This window comes from Myiozetetes cayanensis, unplaced genomic scaffold (assembly GCF_022539395.1).
Source record: "Myiozetetes cayanensis isolate MyiCay16 unplaced genomic scaffold, myiCay2020 scf5-8, whole genome shotgun sequence".
Classification (NCBI taxonomy): domain Eukaryota; kingdom Metazoa; phylum Chordata; class Aves; order Passeriformes; family Tyrannidae; genus Myiozetetes; species Myiozetetes cayanensis.
The window spans coordinates 67,350,482-67,376,538 of record NW_026087742.1 but is presented as its reverse complement, the minus strand read 5'-3'; the positions used below and the strand labels follow the sequence as shown (position 1 = coordinate 67,376,538).

At 35.3% G+C, this 26,057-nt stretch overlaps 1 protein-coding gene across 11 annotated transcripts in view; it reads left to right on the top strand.

Annotated features, from left to right (window-relative positions):
• MYCBP2 (MYC binding protein 2) overlaps positions 1-26,057 on the top strand; it is a 173,245-nt gene that overhangs the window by 49,410 nt on the left and 97,778 nt on the right. For 9 of the 11 annotated variants that reach the window (XM_050333831.1, XM_050333830.1, XM_050333829.1 and 6 more), the window contains exons 18-23: positions 7,880-7,987; positions 14,508-14,627; positions 15,389-15,470; positions 21,200-21,317; positions 23,345-23,549; positions 23,888-24,041. In XM_050333831.1, the coding sequence (XP_050189788.1) occupies positions 7,880-7,987; positions 14,508-14,627; positions 15,389-15,470; positions 21,200-21,317; positions 23,345-23,549; positions 23,888-24,041 (787 nt within the window). Of the gene's footprint in view, positions 1-7,879; positions 7,988-14,505; positions 14,628-15,388; positions 15,471-17,257; positions 17,382-21,199; positions 21,318-23,344; positions 23,550-23,887; positions 24,042-26,057 lie in introns of those variants that run through there. The other 2 variants (XM_050333832.1, XM_050333825.1) reach the window with 2 other exon arrangements.

The following is a 26,057-nucleotide window of genomic DNA, read 5'->3' as shown; positions in this document are numbered from 1 at the left end:
CACTTGCATTAAGAAATTACTGGTTTCACCACAAATAAAGAGCAACAAGGAAGAGAAAACTTATAGTTGTCTATGCATATGGAAATAGATGGAATATTTATTTTTCTTTGAATCTAGTGGCTAACTTTAGTTTTGAAGGGGAGAGGGAAAACCTTTGTTTAGGTTATGTTGGAACTCCATTGCATGCAAATATCAACAATAATTTTTTGTTAAATCCTTGTTGAATGCCTGGACATTACTGAAAGGTGCTGCTCTTCAGCCCATCAGTTGTGACAGATCTAGGAGGTAAATTTCAGTTAAAAGAAAAAGAAGAGTGACAGAGAAACATTTAAGTTTGCTTCTATTTCTGTGGTTGGAAGTAGAACCAGAGCAGCTTATCCCTTCTGTGTGCCATCTGTCTCAAACAAAAATACAAGTCAGGTTAACACTGTCACGAATGTATTTTTATTGTTGGTTTTATGAGTGTATTAGGGACTGTAGGTAAAAAGATATTGCTAGCCAGCTTGTTGCACATGTTCATATTATATCAAAAGAGCATGGAAATTCTATACCTGGGCGAGCTGCAGGAGGTTGTGCGTATACCTAGCTGGAAGAGTTGGAGAACAGTCTCCTGTTTTGATTCAGAATTACTTATGTGATAAAGCTGGAAATAGTGTTTCGCAAATACTTAAGACATCCTGATTTACATGATCAGGTATGAGTATTTGATTCGATAATCTTGATTTGCATCATCAGGTTAAGAAGTTTGTGATTTTTTTTGCTTCTCCATCCAAATGCTGCAGTTTTCCATGAGCTGGTGCAAAGAATAGCACCATTCTTGACAACTCTTTTCAGAAGAGAAAACAAGAACATTTAAATGGTCTACTACATTTTGTGTGCAAAAGGTTCTGTAGTCTGAAAAAACTTGGTTATACTAATGTCAAAAAAATAGGCCAGCTGCTTAGTGCTCCCAAGTTCTAGTATTTGTGCATATGTAAAGGAAGAAATCCTTGCTAAAGAAATAGCTATTTAGAGACCCAAAGCAAGTTCCAACCTTTTAGTTTTCTGAAAACATTGCTTAGTCAGTTAACAACCGGATTAGCTCTGTTAGGGTCTTTCCTTAAGGTACACAGCATATAGCTTGTCAGGATTCCGATTTCTGGGTTGCAGTGTGTTAATGCATGTCATTTGTTCTTTTTAATAGAAACAAACCATGTAGTTTATCATAGTCAAGAATAGGAACCATCACTGAATGTTGCTGCTCGCTTTTTAGTTACAGGTGGTGACCTTCATTCAGTACAAATATTTTCATTAGATATTGAATGTTTTTAATCATTTCAACATAGGAAAGCTTTTTAAGTAAATACAGGAATATTTCATTCCTAAAACAGTCATGCAAATAAAACAATTAAAAAGTCACAAAGAAACCTCTTGCTCATTTGCCCATTGAATGTGTTGAAATAGGAGTAAAGTTTAGGACAGAGGTGTTAGGAGCACAAGTGCTGGAAGTCTACTGGTTTCCACACTGCAGATTTTTTAAGTGATCTAATTGTTTGTGCTTCTTTACCAAAGCTCCATATTTACTCCTGTTATGGTGACCTCTGATTTAAAAATACGTTTTAGTGATCCACTTGTATTAAGGGAGAAAGTGATGGTTATGACTACAGGTATACTGGTCATTTAACTCCATTCCTGAGGTCAGTTATGGTCTCTGGTAGGTATGGAAGAGGATGAGAATGTCTCATCTTTATTTGTGTTTGTCTAAAAACATGAACTATGAATTTAGATGTTCTGGGTAGAAGTAGTTGTCATTAACAGCTGTGATGTCCTAGTTCAATGCTACTATTACAACCGGTTGATGTATTTCTCAAATATCGTTCAAGTAATCTGGCACTTTTGTAAGGAACCTGTATATATGCTGTTCAGGAGCACTAAAATGAGTGGTAAATAACTTCAGAAATTTTAGGTGCTTATCCTGAAGATTTCTCTGGTTTTTGTGTTGAAATGAGTCACAGCGGATTAGATTACACTTGCTATCATAGAATTGTAACAAGTAAATAATTTCTATGTTTAGAATCAGCTATTCATGTTACTTCACTCAAGAAGTTTTGTTTTAGTGAAAAAAGAGAACCTTAAAATTAACAGGGGAAGTGTTTCAGTGTGGGATAATAATTATTTCAAAAAACATGAAAGTTCCTTAATATTGATTATATTTCTTTGCACTTTTCAGTGCAAAAAGTATGTACAGTATATTCAGGTGACCAGTTTTGCTCCTTTCTGTGACAGTGGTAATGAGCTACTTCATTCACTGCTTTTCTGCTTCTGACTTAATGGCTGTGACAGAAGCAGTGAAGAGGCTACAGAATCAATTCCACGTTTTTGAGTTGGGTGTATCACCTTTTCAGAAATAAAGTCAGCTGTATTCATCACGGCTTCTACACTAAAACGTAGTATCTCAGCATAGTTATTCATGGAATTAACTCAGCTTTTCACTGTCATTCTGGTAGGAAGTCAAGGAGCTGATACACCATATGATGAAATTTTTTGTTTTTTCAAACTAGTTTTAAGCATGATGGGATAGTGAGAGATGAGTATGGAAATAGTTGCACTTCATTGTTTTCTGTGGTAATGAGGAATTTTTGTATGTTAGAATGTTCAGAACATGGTTAGATTATGTTTCCTTTTCTATGAAACACCAAATTTTTGCCTGTAGGGACATTAAATTACACCTTAATGGATTACAGAAATCTGTGGACCTCACTGTACAATTAATGTAATGAACCTAAGATTAGCGTTTACTGGGGCAGCTGGTCTTGAAAGCTGTTCCTGTGACTTTTTCAGGTTGGTATTTGAAGTAATAGAATTTAGAAATAGTCAAAGATTTCAGTTTATCATTTGAAGATAACTCGAGGGTTTTTTTAGAAGACTGTGAGAACAGCTTTTTAAACTGTATTTAATTAATAAGCTAAAAAATACAGAAATGGTTCTTGGTATGGTGATAATAAATGGTCTCATGCTTCACTGGTACTTCACTACTATTCTTTCTCAGACTAGTGATGTAAAAACCTTTAGATGATCATTACTGAGATGCAGATTTGGTGTGTAATTAACCAAGATTTAGCTTTTGATGCCATTATAGAAAAGGAAAAATTATTTTTCAACAGTCTTATTCTACTTGCAAGAACAAAAGAACCTACGGGAAATTGATTAATTTCAGTCAAAGCTGCTGTGTTTTGAGACAATGTTATCTGAGACTGCCTATTTTTTCATTTTTCTGAAGTGTAACTGATTTGGTTAATTCAGTAATTAGTTTTACCATGATAGGCCAAATATCCTATGAATCTGTTTAAAGATTTGCACAAGCCACTCAGAGCTTGGAATCAGTTTGTCAGTAACACTATTATCTGTTCATTGCTGAACATTTACCTAAATACACAGCAGAAATATCTATTAAAATGCAATATTCTATATTAAATAATGGTGGAGCTTCTTTCTGTAGTTATAGTTAAATATTTATTTTGATGCTTTCATGACCTGAGGGTTATTACATTTGTTTCAAAGTTCTCTAAACAAACAAAAACCAGTCAAAAAATCCCCTACCTTTTTACATACATGACTTTCTTTCTAAGAATGCTTTCAAGACAAAGCTGTAGGGTTTTGTCCCTAATAACCAGCAGGTATGGTTCTATGAAATTACATTGTTGTATTTGAGTCTGTGATTCCTTTCTGAAAGAGCTGATTATTGTTAATAAAACTGATGTTTTAAAGTAGAAATGTTTATATTTCTATTATAGTTTTAGAACTCAGATTTTCAGTAGACTCGATGAGAACAGTTCTGGCTGATATTTGCTGTTTTAATTTACTTTGTATATTTATATACAGAGGTACATCTTTCACATTTATTTAACAATATATACAAAATCAAGTATTCAGAAGGGAAAAAGTGTGAAAATTAAAATTGTCATGCATTCTACTTCCATCTCATCTCTGTTACTCCCATATTGCCCTGCATGCTTGTTTTGGCTAGCGTGCACCTCTTCTTCCCCTTTGAAAGGCCTTAATAATTTTTCTTCCATGTCTGATTTGTACAATTTAGTCATCAGTAAAAAAGAACATTCAAACTACAAGAAGAGGAATGTATCCTTGTCTTTATTTTCAGTGTTTTGAACAAAAGTAGCAAACTGCAATTAACTGTAATGCTTGCACAACACAATGACATTCCCCATGCATATTTCTGAATTAAAAATAAATTGCTACTTATTGTCTGAAAAATACAGTTTTAAAGAACATGCTCCATAGCTATTATCTGTGCCTCATAGGAATATTAAATTTTAGTTTCTTTAAGGCTGTAGAGGTGGGACATTATCTCAGTATAATGTTTTCCACTTATAGTGGAACTGAAACCAAACATTTGTTTCCAATTCTATTTTCTGAAATATTTTTCTTTAAAATTTGTCACCTGTTGATATATTAGATAACTATTTTTCTATATTAGGGTTTTGCTTCCCTATATTATTACTGAAAAAAATAAACCTCACCACCACAAAAAAGAAATATGCTTTGTCTCTTACAAGGATTCAAGAAGCCAAAAATAGATTTTTACAACAGAAGACATGATCAAACATAGGACTTTCCTCTGCAACCTTGATTTATACTGCTTGTCTTTGATACATGTGATCATGTACTATTTTTTAGGTAGCCTGCTATGTTCTGTGCACTGATGTAGAAGTCAGCATTTGAGATAAATAATTTCAGTCTTCTTTAATCACAGCTTGCCAAATAGCATTTGTTTAGAGTAAGGTAGTAGAAGAAATCAAAATATGTGTAATATAAAATCAAACATTAATCTCTTTTATAGTAGTGCGTAAGTGCTTTGATGACCAAAAATGCAAAAGCATATAAGTGCATGTAGGATGAAATCAATTGTGTACATTTTCCTGTAGTCCAATATATTATTTAATTTTTTTATTAATTTAATTATTTAATTAATTATTTTCTAGGAAATGAAATTACTTCTGTGGTTAAGTATTTTTCTCCTTTACGCTTTCAATTCGCTGCCAAACAATGTCTTTTTTGAAGGGCCTGAATCTTGCAGGACCAAGAAAGAAAAGCTAATCTTGACATTTCCTTGTCTGGAGCTATTTAACCTTGAAGCTTAACTATGGGAAACAGTCTATTAAAAAAACAAGGGAGAGAGTGAATGTTATTTTCCACCATATAGCAACTGATTTAAAATAGCAGGTCTGTAGTCTACCAGTGACTCCCCTTTGCTAATCTGTCACTTGAGCTTATAAAATACTTGAGAATAGTGATAGATGATTATTATTCCCCATACAGACCTGTTAGAGGCTTCTAGGGGAGTTGTCCAAATAATACTCTTCAGGCATTTTCTAACAAAATAAACAAAGTGTCTAATGCATGACTGGATTGTTCCACCGAAATAATTCATAGTACCCAAACTCTGCTCCCTTTGTACAGGCAACCTCAGATGTAAGCAGAGAGCAGATATGCTCTGTATGAATTATTCTAGTGTTCTTTTTCCTGTGTTGTTATTTTGGAGGGACAGGGAGGTACTTTACATCTTGTCAGCACATGACCAAGGAGGCAGGCATCACAAAGTAATCAAAATGTAGATGTTTCCTATTATATTATGATGGTGTTATGAATTTAGTATGCACGAAAAGCCAAGGAGGGTGATGGATTTGCATTACATGGATTTGGGTACAAATTATTATGAGATGAAGATGCATTGCACTGAACTTTATTTTCTATTCAAGTTCTTTACATAATAATGGTAAATGTAGAGTATCTAGGAATATTCAGAAACAGTGATAAATGTTGCCCAATCAGAAGGTTATATTGGTACAGAATTGTCAGCTTGACTAGGGGCATGCAGTTCAGATGAGTAGCTTGGAAACTAATGACAACTGTATGCTAGCACCATGCTGAAGCTGACAGCCTCTTGTGCTTTCTAAATGTTCTGTCTCCCCCAAATCTCCTGTAGTTCTTTTACTCACCCTAATGTACGTCACTACCTTCTGTCTGGAAATACTTTTTTCTGCTCTTTGCTCTTAGTACTAAAATGCCAAAGGCTGCCTTCAGGACTGTGTCTTGTTCCCTGCACTGTTTGTTGTGCAAACCTTTTCTAGAACTTCAGAATTTTTGCCTAAGTTATCTAGAGATCACTTCTTCTGTTCAGTCACCCACAAATATCTTAGATCCACACACTTGAAGCCACATTCCTTGCAGACCTTGCATCTCTTTTTGCAACTTTTTTATACGAGTTTCACTTTTGTCATATTGCCCTGTCCATTCTGTATTTCTTGGGCTTTTAATTTCATTAAGAACTTCTCAGTAAGTCCCATTACTTCTTTCTTATTTTCGTCTGTTCACTCACCTTTCCTCTGTATCATTTGTCCTTCAAACATTTTTAGCTTTCATAACCTACTTGCCAGTTGTCTCTTTCCTCTTTCTTGCCTTTGTCTAGTCTACCTCACTGTACTTCTCAGTATTTCTCCTCCAGCTTGGTAAGAAGCAAAGTGAGATGTAATTTATTGTCTAATAAATTCACATGTATGAATCTCAGAGCTAGGAGGACAAGACAATACTGTATTTTTAAAACACTTTTGATTTTGGTTTTAAAGTTAATGCTAAAATTTTGGAACTCTGCTGTGTTTCTTCATCTGAAGGTTCTAAAACTGCAAAGCTCTGACCTAACTTTAAATTTCTATCTGTACTGTTTAGTATTAGTGAAGGAACTTATGGTCTAAAGCTGATAGCAGGAAACCTGATACAATGGGCATTTATGAAAAGTTAGTCTATGTGGTCTTGTTAATACAGGTCAGCTGAGGAATGAGAATATCAGTGAAGTTGCAGCAGGAGAAGGAATATTTGGTTTTGAAGTTTCACATAAGTTGTTTATAGCGTGACTTAAAGCCCGATATGGGGGGCTTTTGTTTACAGTCCATATAGTGACTGCATTTGGGAACCCATGTAATGGAGAGAGTGTCACTTGACAGAATTGATTGCTCCTGATTCGTGGTTTTGGTTAAATGTGAGACTTCTGAAAGGAGAAGCCTCCAAAGAATTCTTGGTGTCATGTTTAACCTATAAAACAGAGGAGAAATACAGATTAAAGGAACAAACCACTTTTTCATGATGTGCATATACTCAGCCTCAATTAAACATAGTACATCACTACCTAAGTTTAGATTTTTAAAAAGAAAAAGTGGTCTGGAAAAAATTTTAAATACAGGTATCATTGCTTTCTTCAAATCAAATCTCTTTAAGACCTTCACGTAGATGGAAAAATATTTTTAAAATAAATATATTTCAAAATTAGTAAATAGGTAAGAAAAGAAGTCATGTGATTTGAAAAATTTTCCTAATGGAACATGTGTTTTTGGATAGTTGTTTTCTTTATAATTGATTCTTCTGCATTTCAAATATAGTAATTGCGAACAGTTTTTTATGGTTACGTTTTTTAAATGTAGCATTGATCTGATGGTATTACTCCAAATCAGTATTTTGAATGTAATATTGTACGATGTAAGGCATAATTAAATTCTTTTTATCTAATACAGACAAAAATGGATATTTGCTATCAAATTTTACTCTAGTTTTAGTCTGTTGTATTTCCATTGCTCGGAGTACGGTTGCATACTTAGAGGTTCAGGTAAAACTGTCACCGTGGGATATTTATTGTTTGTGAAATATTTGGTCCTGTTATCAAGAAATGGCAACTTTCTTTTATTTTAAGGCCTTTTGAATTTAAGAAAAGAAGATTACTATATAATAATTATTCTTTATGTTTTTTCATTGCTTTTAATTTGAATTTTGTTTAACACACTGTTTCCATTTTGTGAGCTTTCCTATGCATGTGCAAAATGTTTCTCCTCAGGCCCCCTTGTATTTCCTGGTCCTATTTTTATGAACCATCGAGAACAGACTCTAGCCAGAATCAGACCCCATCCAGCACAGCTAAAGCATAAACGGGACAAGCACAAAGGTATTTGGTCTTCCTTATTGGCTAGGGTGGAAATAAGCCCATCCTCCCAGTCACTTCTACCATGCACTGCATCTGTCTTTTCAAAGAACTGCACAAAATGAGTTATGCCTTTCTTCCTGTTAGTATCGTGTTACCTGAGGAGAAAGAAAATGCATTTAAATGTTGACCTTTTTTAAAAGGTGTATATGTTCGTTAGTCTGTATTATCTTTGTTTTTCTCTCCTTTTTTTTTTTTGTGAAATATGCATTGTCTTTCTGTGTGTCTTTTCTCTTTTTAATGCTGTCTCATTCCTAACGTTCTTTAATTGTACTGTAGGGACTTTAGTGCCTTAGTGTGACTCAGACTGCTGCATCACATTTGTGTTTGGTTTTTTTTTGATCCTTTGTGTTGGATATACAGGGTGATTACTTCAGCATGTCAATTCCAGACTTGTAAATTCTGGCATAAATTTTTTTCATAGGTAGGTTATCTTTGAACAACCCTTTTTTAGGAATAAAATATTTAAAATAATGTAAGCACTACTTTTTGCTGGCTTTGAATGGGGATCAATACAAATTGAAGTAATATTCTTGAGTGAAATGGTTTTTGCAGAGTGTAAGAAAGAAGGTGTCTGATATTCCAGACATTTTTGTATGTCTGGCAAGCCAGTTCATTATATCTTGGATTTCTAAATGTGTCATTTGTTTCAGATATAAAATATTTATATATATTCTTAGAAATATTTGATTACTTAAATTACGTATATTACCAAAAATTTCAACTGAATTTATTAAAGTTGAGCTGGATAAATACGTAAAATGAAGATTACAGTCCTGATCAAAGTAAGTACAAAGCTCATCAAAAGGGGAGGGCCCATCACGCTTCAGCTATTTTCTAGAGAATAGCCAACTATTTTCTAGAGAATAGCTAAATATTAAAAGAATCGTTAGTATGGCATTTCAGTTGAATTAATGGAAGTTGCTGATAGTATTTGGCATATATGCAAACAAATCGTATGACAGTTTGAAGCCTTTTGGAATACATTTTCAATGTGGGTGAGTGATAGGCCTGCCTAGTTATGAATATACTGGATCATGAAATCATCTTAAGTTTATTTTATGGAAATGAAAGTAAGATCTGGTCTTTTGTATCTGCATAACATATATTCAGTTTATTTGGAAGGCATATAGTCTGAGCTGTAAGTCTTGATGGATTAAGTAGAATAACCTATCATAATCTCACTGGGAGAGATTGGGTGCTGAAAGACAAAACATACTGAATCTCTGTGCTGTCATTTCAGTGACAATTTGTGGATGACCAATATTCTTGAGCTGGGAATTATTGCTAGTTGTACTGCTTGCAAAACCTTGACTCCACAGGCAGGTGTATAAGGAGTATGCTCATCCTGCCTACATCTGTACTTTTCCAGCTTGTGTTAGTTGTTGGAGTTCACTTCAACTCACTTATTTCCTTACAGGAAGTATGTTCATTTGTGTCATTTTGAGGTTTATGTTGCTTCATGGAGTTGTAAGAGCAGTGTGAAGGTCTGCGTTGTGCAAAGATTTTTTTCAGATGTGTTCCGTAAGAACGGAACATTTATTTTTCCTTGAGGAAGGCTATATGCAAAGAAATGTTCAATTTATTTTAGTTCTTTGTATCTCATACAAGCAGATAAGGAAGCTTACAAATAAACTTTGAGACCCTTCTCTGCTTCAGAAGATGATCCTGTCAAAAGACAGCCATAAATTCCATTAGAAACTAGAAATGCCCCTTCACTTCTGGAATAGGTTCCAAAGGAAAAAGGAAAACCGGTGAAGTGGGTTGTTACCAAACTAATGGGCAAGGTGGGATTGTGCAAAAGATGAGGTATATCTTTTATCTTAGAAGGCATGCCTTTTTTCTAAACACAGAATGCAAAATCAATAATAGAGCAATGAGGCAGAGATGTTGACTTCAATAAAAGAACACTTTAACGTTGAAATCAGCAAGTTCTTTGTTTATTTTTGAATGTCATGCTTTCCAAACCATCATCCTTACTTCAGATATTTCTGCAGTAGTAGGCTTGTTAGTCTTTACACCAACCAGACCTTCAAGATCTGTGGGCAATGTAAATTTAGTTCAACTGGTAGTACTGATGAGGCCCGTACCAAACGTGCTGGTACTGACCTGTTCCTGCTTCTCCACTTGAGCTGCAGAACTCCTCTTGATAATGACATTTAAACTTGAATGTGGACAACTTCTTTAAGACTGACAGTTATGATCTAAAAATATATTGATATATACTTGTACATATTATCAAATCATAGAATAGATTGGGTTGGAAGGGACCTTAAAGATCATCTAGTTCCAAGCCCTCTGCTGTGAACAGGCACACCTTCTGCCAGACCAGGTTGCTCAGAGCTCCGCTCAACCTGACCTTGAACACTTGAAGGGATGGGATATCCACAATTTCTCTAGGCAACCTGTTCCACTGTCTCACCACCCTCACAGTAAAGGATTTTTTCCAAATAATCTACATGTCTATCACTTGTTAAATTCTTCTGTTGGATTGTCCAGTTGAAAACTCCTTCAACTTCATTAAAACAGGTATTTTCTAGAAATCTTGCCATTGTCATTTTCTCTTTGTACATTTATAGGGTCTGCATATTAGGATCCCTGTTATTACAAAAAATGCATGTTAAGTATAACAGTCTTTCTGCTCTGTGTCTGTGCCACCATCACAAGTATAAATAGAAAGGATTAGGTACCACCTTCTTGGTATTCATGGACTGCTTTGATACTACAAAGAAAAATGAGCTCATGCTTCATCCTCATTCTTTAATGAGGTGATGAGTTTTCAGTCTGCATCTCCAATCCCTATGGACTTCATCACTGGAGATCTGAGTAAAATAGAATAATGGGAGTCTGTAAAATTTTCTCAACTGCAGAAATGAACTGAGTAACAATTAAAAACGAAGTAAGTTCATTGAGTCAGTAAAGATTCTACAAGTGAATACCACCTTTTTTCTGTGTTGTAAAGTAGTGGCAAATGTTCTAAACAATGGGAAACAAATACCCTCAAAAGGACAAGGACTAGATGATGTGTTGAACCTTTATGGATGGAACAAGATATATGTCAACTATTTTGCAAATGCTAATACAAAATTATCAGATGTTCAGGAAAAATTACTTGTAATTTACGTTTTAACTTTTTTACTGTGTGAAGCACTCATTGGAGTGAGAGAACTGACAATGAAAACTTACATCTAAGACTGAATTTATAATTAGAATGCAAGTTTATTATCACTTTATAGCACTGTAGCTATAAAATTGATTCCAGATATTTCAGCTGAAGCCTGTGGTGGACAACCAAGAAGCTGCAGGCACAGGCTGATTGGTTCAAAATACTTGAACATCTATGAACATAAAGTGTGTAAATTATATTAATGCATTTGAAACATCCTGTGAGGGTGGAACATCACAGAGCCTAGCCAGTAACTTGACCAATATGCTTTAGTTGTGTAAACAGAACAAAGATTTTTTTTGGCAAATGGTCTGAAGAGAGACAGTTATTGTAAGAATTTATGTACAGTCATATTGCATTAAAACTTTTCATCTGTGGAGTGAAGACATATATTTAACATCTTAGAAGTGCTTTTTCCCTCCTCCAAAGATGGGTTGTCAGTGAGAAACAAAATACCACCTTTACTGCTGCTGAGGAACCCTAATAAAATGGTTTATCGCTGGTCTGGACCAAGGGTCCAAAATGGCATTCTGTAATGATGTTGGGATTGTTTTGTGGTTTTTTTTCTGGAAGAACTCTGATTTATAACTTGTTACTTCCCTTACTGTTGGGGCTGAATGAGCTTTTTCCTTTGTTCCTGGAAAGCTGTGGGTTTTTTGTGGTGGCCATGTTGGCCAAGAGTTTCATGGAGGGGGAAAATTGTCTTCAGTAGTTAAGAATTTTCTAAGGAAAATGGAGTGGTAGTGGGGATTGGTTGGTTGTATTTCTAGTTATCTCACTTTCCTTCCCCACCTGTATGAGATATTAAAGATATCTCATTGTGAAGTTGTTCATGGAGCCCACCCCTCAGTGCTGACAGCAGGAAGCACCTCAGGGCTTTTCCTTGGTGCTTGCTTCTTTCTGGGAAGTGGAGTCCAAGTTTCTGTTCAGTGGTAGCCCAGTTGGATAACGCTGGAGGTATGAACTTGCTCTGTTTAACAGTTTCATTTGTTCAGCAAGAAGAGCCTTTGCTTCAGTAGTTTTTTTGTGCTTCCATTTGAGGAATGGTGGGTTTGACATTTATTTCTCAGATAAGGAATTGAAAAACTTGTTTCATGTGAAGGTACTTGTCTCTACATCTTGCACATTGGCATATAGTGTTTTCTCAAGGGAGGTATTGTGTTATGTCTTTATTTACAAGTTTGGAGAAAATGGGAATATATTTAGAATCATCCTTTATTTAAAGGTAGTATCACATATTTAATTGTGATTAATTGTCAGTTGAGACAATTGACACAAAATGTGTCAATTGAGAAAACGGCAATTCTCAACTTTTTGTTAGTAGTTGTTGAAGCTCTTTAGAGCAGTATGTTTTTCTTAAAATGAGGCAGAAAATGCATGTGTAACTGTTCAAGTGTCTGTGAATCACTTGATGTGCCACTGTTATGTGACCAGAGTACAACTGCTGCTAAATTTTGTTAATATGACTGTGCATAGGTGACGTGGTTGCTGTGTGTGTCCAGTTTGTTTCATTGTAGGAAGATCATGCAACCTTGACACATTCTTACTGGACATGTACATTCCTTTCAGAGGATTACTGAACTGCATTTACACACTGGGAGAGCTTTTTCATTAGTCTTCAGTGTCTGAGGGAGGAGGGGAGACAGGGGCCATAGGTAGACTTTCAGAATAATTAGCTTTTTTTCTGCACTTGTCCAATAATCTTGTGTAAAATAGGGAAGCAGTAAGTAGGCTGCTTGATGACTAAATAATTCTGGTGGTAGTATTAGCAGCTAGAAGCATCTCTTGAAAATAATGTGAACTTGCTAAGGCAGAATTACAGGACTAGTATTACAGGACTGTATTTTTGGCAGAGGGGAGGGGGTGTTGTTGTTAAATAGTAGTTCTGTCTCTTTGCTTTTGTTGTCAATACACAAAAAGCTGCAGGCAGACTTTCAAAAACAACTGACACTGGGATAAACCTCAAAAGTCCCATGGCAGTTCTTTGACAACATCTGCATTTCACATATAGCCAACATGAAGTGCAAGTATAATTCTTTTTGATGAAGAGCACTCACATTTTCAAAGGGATACTTCACCTATGCTATCAAACCTAATTCTTCAAAAGCATTAATACTTATATGCACTGTTCCTTTACAGATGTGAACTACATGAAGATTCATGTAATTTCTGTACTCAGCCATCACTAGAAAATAGCTTTATTTCTATAACAGTAAGGTTTTTTAAAACTGGTTTGTAAAATAAAATGGTAAAATTACTGTATCAACAATTTCCTTACAGTAAAAAGAAAAGTTTGAGCAATATGTATAAAACCAGAATTATATTTTTAAAATATTTGTAAGTCTGTAATTGCAGTGCTTCACATAGGGAATAATAAAGTCTTGGAGTTCAGACTTCCACTGATGATTATTCAGGAAAATGTGTAGAAATCATAAGTGTAGATCTAAATTAAACAACACCTTGAATGTTTTGTTAATAAAGCAGTACACAGTCAGAATTATCAGCGAGAATGTGGAATCTCCTTTATGCAGTTGTTTTTGCTTTGTGCATTTTTCTCTCTTTCTATGAACTAGACACAGTGTAACTAAAGTCTATTAGATAATGTAAACATTCTGATTTCTGGAGGTGATGGTAGCTTGTGAGAAGTTTAGAAATAATACACTTCACTTCAGTGCTTTTGTCTAATGTGGGAGCAGTTTGACTTTAGGAACCAATAATGCACTTCATACTTACTAAAAGAAATCACAGAAACAGTGTCTAAAAATGTGCTGAAACAGACAGGAAACAGACACACTTAGTAAGTGGGACTGCATCGTTGGAAGTGAACTGTGTCGGTAGTTGTTAGTTACTTAAAACAAGACCTCTGTGGCCAAGTTGTAGTCAAGTAAAATCCTTCACAAGTAGTAATTGAAAAGAGTAGACTAGGCTATGCCTGTTGAGTTTAACTACAGTGCTGTCTACTTAATAATGATATTTTATTGAAAAATGAAAGTGATGGTTATCAAGCAAAGCTTCTGAAGTTTGAATTTTCTGTTTTGATGGTTCCTTTTATCTTCTCTTTGGGAAGTTTCTGCTTTAGGAGATGAGATATTTTCCAGTGTGTATCTTTGTAGTACATTGTTTCAAAGTAGAGTTTCTGTCATCTTCCACATCTACTTTGATGCCACATTTTGAACTGTCTCTCTTACTACTGTGTGAGTTCTCTCTCCTACCTTACAAATGGCGGGGTGGGGAGTTATTTACTATTCTTGTTCTATTCATTATTCTAAAATAACTTTTTTAGAATACACGGGATATAATTACAAGTTTTGTTTATAGATGGAAGTGGAGAAAGAGGTGAGAAGGATGCCAGCAAAATCACAACCTATCCACCAGGGGCTGTCCGCTTTGATTGTGAATTGCGAGCTGTTCAAGTCAGTTGTGGATTTCACCATTCAGGTAAAAACAAATAATTCTATGTTAATTATAGCATAGATTTTTTTTTTCGTAGTGTATCATACATGTTTTCACTGCTTTTGGTTAATTTTTAATAAGTATGTATGCAGAAGTGTTAAAAATCGAAAATGTTGGCAGTATCATTTTGTAGCCTACTAGACTTTCATAGAATTGTAGAGCATTCTGAGTTGGAAGGGACTCACAAGGATCAAGTCCAACTCCTGACCCTTCGCAGGACATTCCAAGAGTCACACCATGTGCCTGAGACCATTGTCCAAATGCTTCTTGAACTCTGTCAGGCTTGGTGCTGTGAGCACTTCCCTAGGTAACCTGTTCCAGTGCCCAACCACCCTCTGAGTGAAGAACCTTTTCCTAATGTCTAGCCTGAGCCTCCCCTGATACAGCTTCATGCTGTTTAATCACATTTAGGCTAAATTAAAATCACCATCTGAATCCCCACATCACCTCCCTGATTCCAGCCATGAAAGTCAACTCACTGTCCTTCAACAGTGAAAAAGACTGTAAGTATTGTATATTGAGTTACATCAGAGCTTGTAAGCCGTTTTTGAGTCAGTTCAAAACATCTGCATAGCAGAGCTCTAGTCCCGCGTAGAGGTGCTAGCTGTAATGGGTTGTGGAATCTGACATAGACCTCTTACTGTTTCAGTAGGGATCATTAACTGTGCTACTCAGAAAGGCTAATCAGCTCTAGTGCATTGCCATGTCATGTGCATATGTCAGAAAAATATCTTGTTGTTTTCCAGTGGTTTTGATGGAGAATGGTGATGTTTACACGTTTGGATATGGGCAGCATGGGCAACTTGGACACGGTGATGTTAATTCCAGGTGAGCTGGTAATTAAAGGATGTGACTGTATTCTATACTGCTGCATAAGAAATGGCTCGATTTCTGGTTCTCTGTAGGTGGCAAGTGTGAAACTTTAAATATAGATAGTTGATAACCTGTTGTTAGGAATTTACTCCGCATAATCCTCTGAATATAAATACAGTAACAGTACTCTTGTACTATGTAAGTAATTTGTTCGATACATGAAGGCTTCTGTGCATAGTTATTACCATAGCTTTGATAATTGAGTTTGAAATGCTTCTCTCTTCAATTCTCCCTACCTCTATGAGAATAACACTGAAGTCTCATTAAGATTTCATTATTTCTGTAAAATAGTATGTGTGCAATAATGCAAATAGTGTAATATCGTAAACCTAGATTACCCTGTTTCTGTTAAATCATTGATAACAGTTCAGTTATGATAAAGTCTAATTTTGTTCATCATTAATGTCCAAAATTAAGTCATGAAACTTTGGTCTCAGTTGCATTTTGTAGTCACTTATTTTGGGTGTTGGATGTGTGCTATCTTTGTGGTCAGTGGAAACAGAGAAGTCAACAGAGCATGGAGAGCTATTTAACTAACTACCCACCATTATCTGCTTTAGGTATGCTCAGTAGCTCTGTAGACTTTATGGGCTTGATCTCCACTGACTACAGTGAGAGCATAAATAATTAAATATAGATGTCTAATGTGCAGCTCAATTTCACCCTTGGTATCTCATCCTTAGAATCTCATCTGTTCATTAAAGTAAAAAAAGCAGCGTCCTTCACTAAAAGGAAAAGTGATTAAGGTCTTTGGACATGTACATATACCATATAATGCGTATGATGGGGGCTTTGTGTAGTATGAATCTTTGAGACTTTTTGTGTGTCCAGTAATGCTCAGTATCCTTATGTCAAAGGCATATAGAGTGGGGCATCCATGACCTCTCTTCAGTTCTGTCATTCCTCTTGTAGCAGTGAGGTATAAAAATTACTGAACATCTGTCCTCCTAATCTCTTTGGAGACTTCTAAACCATTTCTTTTTGTCGAGTTTATGAAGAAATCTTCATCATCTTAAAACTTTCATTGGATTCACTAAGCCAAAGGGGGAGAGGAAAGAAAGAAAGAAAGGAATTATACTGGAAATGTTACCTTGTATTGGCTGCTGTGCTTAATAATAGTCTCTAAACTGTTTATCCCTACTCAGTTTGCATTAGAGTGGCGAATGCAATCTGTGTTTCTGCCTGTGGTAGGGTCATATCACACACAAATACTTTGGTTTTCCTTCCTGCACGTTCTTGGATACTTGTTCCAAGCAACAACATCTTTAGCTGGCAGTTCAAGTCGCTGTTAGAATAAGGCCATTTTCTGTCTAAAAGACTGAAGAGATACAAACAGCAGTGGCATTTGTAATGATAGCTTACTTTGAAATCACTTGGCTTTTTGGAATGCTTCAGAGCTATTTACTGTATATTTCAGTGTTCCAGATAGTAAACCCCACATTGCTTATTTAGACAGAAACTGTATGAAGGCCAAATGTAGTTTCAAGTGAGATCCTAGAAGAGAATATTACAAATCTTGTGCCGAAGGATGGTGCTTGACCAGAACTAGAAGCTGAGGCGGTACAACTGACTTGTCACTGACCTTTGTGTCGTTCCACATCAGACCCTAAAAGGTGTCTGAAAAAAAACCTTGAAGAAATTTGGAGTATGTCCTATGCATGAGAACTGGCTATAGTACTATATTGCTGTTTAGCACCATCATTCAAATTATAATTTCTTCATTGATGTACTTCTTTTTCCAGCTTTAAGTAGAGATCTCTCCTCTGTCCTCACAGTAAGGGATTCAGAGAAGGAAACAGGGAATCCTTATGCAGAGTTCCACCTCAGTTGGGACGCAGTGGTGCTCAGATGGCCAGCTCCTGCCAGGTCAGTGGTATGTCAGTCATGCAGTGTGTCACATTGCCTGTATTGACCTCAGAAAGAGCATCATCTTCTGAATCCAGGAACTGATACTCTACTGTGTTTCTGGGAGAGAGAGAGAGAGGGGAAGAAAAAAAGGGAAGTAATATTTAGGCAGCCTAGCTAGTATATCTAAATAAGGGGGTCCTGAAAAGAAGAACTCTTAGGAAAAATGCAGAACTCTTATTTTCATCAGAGGGAGCCATCTTCATTGCCAGATGAAGCAATGATGTAAGTTCCTGGGCATCCATTGATAACTCATTCTTTCAGAGACTTTTGTCTTGCAGTAGTGAGACTATATTTTGAAAAGCCTTGAAAATGCTTAAATATTTTGAATTCTGAACAGCTGTCCAGACGTGCCTTTCTGCTTAATTAAGGGCTAGACTGCTCAGGTTCTTCCTCCTACTTCAGTAGGAATGAGGTAGATTACAAGCCATATCAGTATGCTGGAACCCTTTAATTAGTCTGTGTAGACTCGTTACTGTAAAATCCACAGTGGCAGATGTTGATGAGCTATTCACTACATGAAAGATTTGTCAGTCTTTGCTTATATTCTCCTCAAATTAGCTGCTGGTGAATAGAAACTCAGTGGAAGCAAGAAATGCTTTGCAGTATCTAGTCTTGGTGAAAAATAGCATGTCTTGCATTCAGGTAAGCAAAAACCTGTTTTTTGCTGATGCTTCCCTTCTGTTACTGCTCAAAATTTGCCTGCATTTTTTGGTACAAACTCTTTACTTCAACACTACAGTAGCAAACACATGACCTGACAGTCAAGCCCCAGAAATGAAATGGCTGAAGTAAGATGATCTTGATATAGAATTTTGCTTCTGAAGGTTCAACAATAACATAAAAGAAAACTGAACAGACCTTCCATAGATGGTCAGCCTATCTTCCACTTGAAGACAAAGAATAGAGGCTAAATCCTATTAATAACTCAAGGGGAAAAAAAGGTGTTCCATCATCTGTGTCTGTTAACCATGTTTCTAGGTGCAGTTTCTGATTATTTTATTCCAGTGATGGAGTGCAGGTCATATTTTCACCACATTTCCAGTTCCATCTAAAATGTAAAAATCTCCACTTTCTTTGTAACTCTATACTGTCCAACTCTGCTTGTTACTACTGGTTTCCTTTTATCCATTACCTGCTAACAGCCCACAGTGAACCTGTATTTACAGCACCATGCTCAGCTGCCCCAAGTGACATGTTATGGGACCTGGCAGCCAGCTGTTGGCTGCATAAGTACCATGAACAGCGATTGTTTGTGCAGGATGAATTTTCAAAGACTGCATCTGCTCCCAGAAATGCTTACCCTTTGGGATGGGAGAGGGTTTCCGTGTGGACAACCAAAATGCATCTGGACCATCTCCAGGATTCTGAGTTACCTGACATTACATCTGCTGCTGATTATCAGCAATGTTATGTTTTCCCAGGAGATCTCTGGTTACTTCCTATAACACTGTGGTTGGCATTTTGTGATTGACCTGTGTCATATCCAGAAGTCAAGGATTCTGTGAGTTTGACATGTCCTTTCACTCCATCCCACAGGAATGCTCCTTGCTTTTTTTCATTCAAATGGAGAAACCTTGGGTATTAAAACTTTGTCCAAAGAGTTTCTCAGACTCTTCAGTGTCTATTCTGAGCTTTCCTGTGTTGAATTTCAGAGGGATAAGGAAATACTCAATAGTATCACAGGTTCTAAATTCTGTGTGCCTCAGTCAAACTGGCTTACTGTATTTTTCCAAATCTCTCCTCCTTTTATGAAGTGAAAATTAGTTTTCTGTAATTTAAGTTTATTTTATTGTGTAGTTAAGTAACTTAAGCGCTTTTTTTTTCCTGTTCCTTTCTTTTTAATACACTGTAGTTGGCCATTACAAAAACTGGATGATCTTAATTAAAAAACTATTTAAGAGGATAATGTATTTCATCTCTCTACATTAGTTACTTATTTGATTTTACTCTGCTGCTGCCAAGGGACTGTCGTACACAGCATTCAGATAACATTAATGATAGGTTTGATTGGAAAAACAGGTAAATAGTTCTGGTGATAATAGCTTAGTTTTTAAGCATCAAATAGATGAAACATTCACTACTTTTCTTTTTTTTTTTTTTTACAAGCCTAAGATTAATAATTCCATGCCTGTAGTTACCATAATTTTGAGGGAAAGGGGAAAAGTAAAAAATATTTAATAGAAATATTTCCTTTTAGCAGGCATGCTTTTTGGATAAGTTGCTGGTTAAGTTTTGTTTCTGTTTTGGTGCCTTTTTGAGCCTCTTTAAAGTTAATGAGAGACAAATGTAAACTTTCTTGTGTTTTTATAATGTTTCATCACTGATGTTGCTAAACTTTGCTCTGTCTGTATAATTAAACTGGTGTCCAAGTCAGTGTGTCTGTAGACCAGCAAAGGCTTCTAAATTTGTGAATGTCATGTTGTGTATCCTCTACCTAATTTTATTCTGCCCTTCAGTCCCTCCATCTCCCCTAGTCATGCTCAGAAAGCTACATTCACCGCAAAAGAATAATTTCTTCCTGTATACCTGTGTTCCTCCTGCAGGTCATCAACCTATCTTCATGCTACATGCCAGATTTCCATGTGTTCACATTTTCCCATCTACCCTTTTCCTGCTGAACTCATGATGCTTCCTCATACTTTCTTGACTTCTGTTTTACCTGCAATTCAGCCAAAATTAGAACATTTATATGATCCATCTTTTTGCACATCAGCTGCTAAACAATTGCTAGGTAACTCTGGGCTGACACTTTTTTATTCCAACACAAGACAACCTTTTCTTATTTTAGATTACCCTACTTTTGAAAGGCTGTGTTTGAAAGTAAGTTTAAATAGTGCTGTTATTCTCTGAGGTCAGAGTTTCCAAACATAGAATTATTTGGGAATAACTTGTTCTTCAAATTCAGTCTTTCTAACTCCACCATAAATTTTGAAGTCTAGGTAGACATTCATCCTGGGATTCTAAGGCTTGTAGGCTCCTGTTCATTTTATTTTATTTTAGTGTCTCATATTTTTTTATCTTTTGTGCTCTTTCTCTTCTAAGTAATCAGTTCAAATTTTCTTTCTTTGCTTCTTGAACTGCCTGTTGATTTTTCCCTTCATTTTTACTGGAATGGAAAATTTATTTTCTTATGCCTATCCATATTTGGGAGACAAATGGATTAGACTTTTTCATATTTCTTTGGAAAATAGTTTGAAGAGGTTTGTTCTTTATTGAGTCTGACTTGGATGGGAGAGGGGCTGATGGGGAGGTAGGCCTTTATTTCTCTTATAATTCTCTACACAGTGATCTTGGGAGGCCTGCATCGATATTGTTTCTGGTAATTGTACTAGGGTACCAGCCACTTAAGGCTTCAATTGCTTCATAGTGTGAACAGGGTTTTTTTTAAGTGCTTAACTGCTGTTTTCACAACATGATTTTTTTACTGCTACGTTTTGTTGCAATATATTTTGTATATATACAAAAATACACTCATATGTAATCCTACAATTATATATTACATTAGTAATCTTTGTTCTGTGCTAATTTCTGAGTTTAACTGAAGAGATGGTTCTCAATCTGTTTTCTTGTATCAAAAGAACATAAATGTAACTATCTGGTACAGCCTTTCAAATCGCTGTTCATTTAAAATGTAAGATGCCTCTTGACTCTAATTCGCTATGATATGTGAATCTGGTGAATATATTTCAGAGTGATTGAAATACTTATAATACTAATGTATGTTTTAAATGTTGCATGAGCATGTATTGATACAGGATTAATTTATTTTTATATAGGGGATGTCCCACTTTGGTGCAAGCATTACCAGGTCCTAGTACACAGGTTACTGCTGGGAGCAACCATACAGCTATTCTCCTAATGGATGGCCAAGTTTTTACATTTGGAAGTTTCTCAGTAAGGAAATATTATTATTATTTACTTACAGGAATAAGCTAATAGTTAATGTGTTGTTCAAAGACCTTTCAAGACTGCTTATACTTACTCTTACAGAACTGTGCATGACTCCTGCATGTCTTTTGTGCCTGTTATGTTATGAAGTGTAGCCTCTAATGTTGTTGTGGTTAGAAAAGCATGATGCCAGGAATTCTTTATGGGTTTTTATACATTTAAATGAAGATGGTGACTTTAAAACTGGTTTATTTTATAAGGTGGACCAGTTTTCTTAAACTCTTATTTTTGCAAACTTACTTGTTTTGCCTATTCTGTTGCCTGTCTGTCTCCATTTGGTAGTAAAAATCGCCCTGGTGTCTTTCATAGAAGCAGCAGTGAGTTGCAGAAGTTATACTAATACTTGAGGGGAGGGATTATTGTTCAGTATATCACTTCTTAACTTTAGTACTCTTTTATATCCACATGGTGTATTATTTTCCCATGTCCGTGTGGAATCTATTCTTATATTCACTAAATAAGCATTTAAAAGTTGTTTACTTCCCTTTGTGCCTCCTTGTCTTTGTAAATATGCCCCTCATTGCAATCTCTACAGAGTCATCTGTTGTTTGTACTTTCCCACTAATGTTTTTGCTGTTTTATTTTTTTTTTTACAAAAGCTAATAGATATTGAGTTATTTTTATATGTTTTAAAAACTAGGTGTTGCCAACCGCAACACAAGAGAAATTTTACTTTTTGAAATCTCTTTTTACCAAAAAATTAATTAAAAAAAAGATGAAGACTGAAATTTTAGAAAGTCATGTTTTGAATTAAAAGTGAACCATAAGACAACTCTGCAATTAAGCAGTGTTTTGTGTTTTTTTCAGACTTTAACCAAGAGCTTTGGTATCAAAATTGACATGTTCTTGTCAAAACTGACATGGGCACATGAAAGTTTAAGGTTTGATGTCTTGCAGTGAAACTTGGCCTCTAAAAACCAAATTCACTCTCAGAAATAGGTTATAAAAGCCTGTTGGTTGACTGAGGGTCTTTTTCCTTTTTCTAAAATAAAAATAAATTCAGACCATATTTAGACCACTTGTACTTTGTGCCTGGTTTTAATATTGTAATACTTGAAAGTTTGCTGAAAGCTTCATAAAAACAAGATAAAATTAAAAGTAAATATATTATTGAAAATGTTTCTACTAAGTTTACTTACATACAGTGTTATGAAGAAAGAGAGATTAATAACATGCTGGACAGGATATTTGCTGTATACATGTTTCTTTTCCCTAACTATTTTAACTGTAACATGGAATGCATTGCCTGTGCCTGAGTGGGGTAGGTGAAGTCTGAGCAGGTTTATTGCAGCAGTTCTTTCTGTGTACATAGGTACAGTGTAAGAACTGTTGGTCCATCTCAGTAACTAGTTGTACATAGAGATAAGGCCCCAGATGTCCAGGTCAGGATGTTAATGAGCATGTGCAGTGGTGCTTGCTGAGGCACTGTATGCTTTTTTAGCTCAAGTTTGACAGGCTAATTGATTTCTATGTACTTTCAAGAGATATTTACTCTATGAAACTTACAGTCCTTATAAGTAGAGAATTGAGTGAACTTAAGACTGTCTGTATCTGAATATAATTTCTTTCCTATTAATCCATTCCTTGTTTAACCCTGAAGTTATTGAGATACTGAACACTATAGGAGAATAATGCTTTTATATTTGATTCTGAAGATGGAAAGGAAGGTTATCTTTTCAGTTCTGACATTTTGGGAGGTTAAAATAAGTTGGAGAGTTTCAGTTGCATTTAAAAAAGGTTTACCAAAAACCTAACTGAATAGGGACGTATATATCTGTCAGTAACTTGTTCATTGTATTTAAATGTGTAACTCTTCACTTAGATCAAAAAGCAGCCATTGCTTTTTGAAGGTAGTTCTGTGGTAAGCTTTCTTCCAGATTACCAATTTTGTCTGATGAAACTGTCTAAGTAACTTAGTCATCTTTGAGACTTACTGTTACTGTCTCTTACTAATTCTTGCATTCTTTCTATAGAAAGGTCAGCTTGGTAGACCAATTCTGGATATGCCCTACTGGAATGCAAAACCAGCACCTATGCCTAATATAGGCTCCAAATACGGACGTAAAGCTACGTGGATTGGAGCGAGTGGAGACCAGACTTTTCTCCGGATCGATGAAGCTCTCATTAATTCTCATGTGCTGGCTACATCAGAGATATTTGCAAGCAGGCATATAATAGGCAAGAACTGTTCTACAACATTTTGAATACTTATAGAAGTATTGGAGAATAATAGAGGAGCAACAAGTAAAAAATGTGACTGAAAGGAACGAAAATATTTTGGCTTTTGAGTTTTACTGTACATGATGAATCCTAGCTTCTTTAGAAATCAATTTTATTAAAAATAATAATAATGTAAAAGTCTAAAATTTGCTTGCATATAAATCTTACTACCTTTTTTTTCTTTTACTGTAGCATTATATCTGTTCTTGCCTGTTACATTACATGCATTTTCTGTGTATGAAGCATTAATGACTTGAGTCTTCATGTTTGTTTGCTGTTTTTGCTCCATGATGTAGGTTTGGTACCAGCTTCAATATCAGAACCTCCTCCTTTTAAATGTCTTCTGATAAACAAAGTAGATGGCAGTTGCAAAACATTCAATGATTCTGAGCAGGAAGACCTTCAAGGTTCCGGTGTGTGTCTGGATCCTGTCTATGATGTTATTTGGAGGCAAGTGTGGATTATAGCTATTAAAGTAGTAGTATAGAAATCCTTTTTAAAATACTTTGGGAGGCTGAAGATTTGATTATACTAGTCTTGTCTTGTCTTGTCTTGCCCAAATTTTTAAAATTGCTTTTCTTTTTTGCATCATTCTCATGCCAGTCGCGTAATATTTACAGCATCCCAATCTGTTCTCTTTATTTACTTCTTTTATTCCCTTTTCTCCATCTACTTAACACTTGACTGAAAAATTTTCTTGCCATACTCATCTGCCACATGTCTGTGTCTTGAATTGTCGTCCTTCTCTCAGGCATTAGTGGTTAAGACTTGAATAGGAGAAGTGTGGAGCAATAATAAAGGTCAAAATAAAGGTACTCATTTAGATGACATAGGCAGACAAATTAATTGTGTCTATTTTACAGTCATTGGGGTAGAGTCTTTGAGCAGGTGTAGATTGTAAGCACTTGTTCCAAAGCAGAATCATAAGATCCAGTTCTTCTATAATGTTTTAAAAACTATGTTAGCCAGGATTTAGGAGAGAAACTTGAACTGTCATTGAGTTCCAGTAATAAATCATATTTAAATTTTTTGAAGACAAACACAAGAATGATCAGTTAGAATGAAACAGGAAAACAGCCAGTCTGCATTCAGCTGGAAAAGGTAGTATCACAGATGTCTTCATCCAAAATTGAGATTCAAGAGCACAATAGCCAATTAATGTTGAAGCATGCTTATTTTCTAGGCATGTTTCTTTATGATGTATGAAGTTCCTTGGATAGTTATAGTTCTGCATTATGCACATCCCCAGAATTGTTTGATTGGCTAGGTACCAGTTTGTATTGAAATTATGCTGAGATTAGAAATAAGAGTAGCACAGCCCTTAAAGCTCTGTATTTTCAGTATGTTTAACTCTCACTGAAAGACTCAAAAAGAGTCACCAAAATACTCATTGTGGAAAATTTGGTTATCAATGACCATGGGAATGCAGCAAGTTTCAGGGGAGCAAAGGTGATGATACTCAACTTGATCTAGCACAAGAAATGGTAGTTCAGTTTAAGAAAGTTCAAAGTCACATGTTATTGTGGGTAAACATGAATTGAGGTATTTTATTGTCTTACAGTATTTTAGAGAGTGTAGAACTAAATCTGGAGCTTAAAAACTGAAGAGTGGATTGTGGGAGACTGTTTTAATATTTTCTATTGAACAAAAGTGGGATAAGAGACAAATAAATCTTCAATCTAAAAAGAAGAGATATGTTAATGAATATGCCTATTAGTAGTCAAATATTTGGTATGTTGTTATTCCTGGACATTTTAATTCATGTCTGTTTAAGTGAGGGTTCAGTTTGTTGTACAGAGAAAACATTCTGATGACATAGATTTTAAAGATTTTCTTCACAGCTTTGTGACTTATTCTTTCAGTGAACTTCAAGTGGTTACATGATTTTGTGTGTGTGTATAAACTTGAACATTGCTAACTTGTTGATATCCTGAGTATTTATGGTGTCCTATTATACTTTTAGCTAAAACTGTTTGTTTCCCCATTAGATTTTTAGAACCATGTACCAAATGCAAATTCCTTTTGTGCTTATTCAGAACAGTCCCATAGGCCTATGTCTTCTAACTTTTTCTTCCTTTTACATAGTGGTTTCAAAGATTTCATTTTCTTCATTTTCTTTTTCTCTGTGTTAATTTATACTATAGAAAGTCTTTGTATTCCCTTGTTTATGCTACCCTTTTCTATAATCCCTTAAAAACTCATGAGGCGATGTTACCCATTTAAAAAAGCCCAAACAAAATATGTTGGATTTTTCAAGAATTTTTTTACTCTTATTTGAAGATAAGCCTTTTACTTTCACTTGGCATCTTTATAATTTTTTTTCACATCTACCATTTAGTACATTTAGTACTTTGCTAGTTACTTCATATTTCTTACTAAATAATAGTAACATTTTTAATATTTATTAGCTTTGAGAAGTGTCAACATTTTCTGAACTTTGTAAACCCATAATATGACTGTTTGACT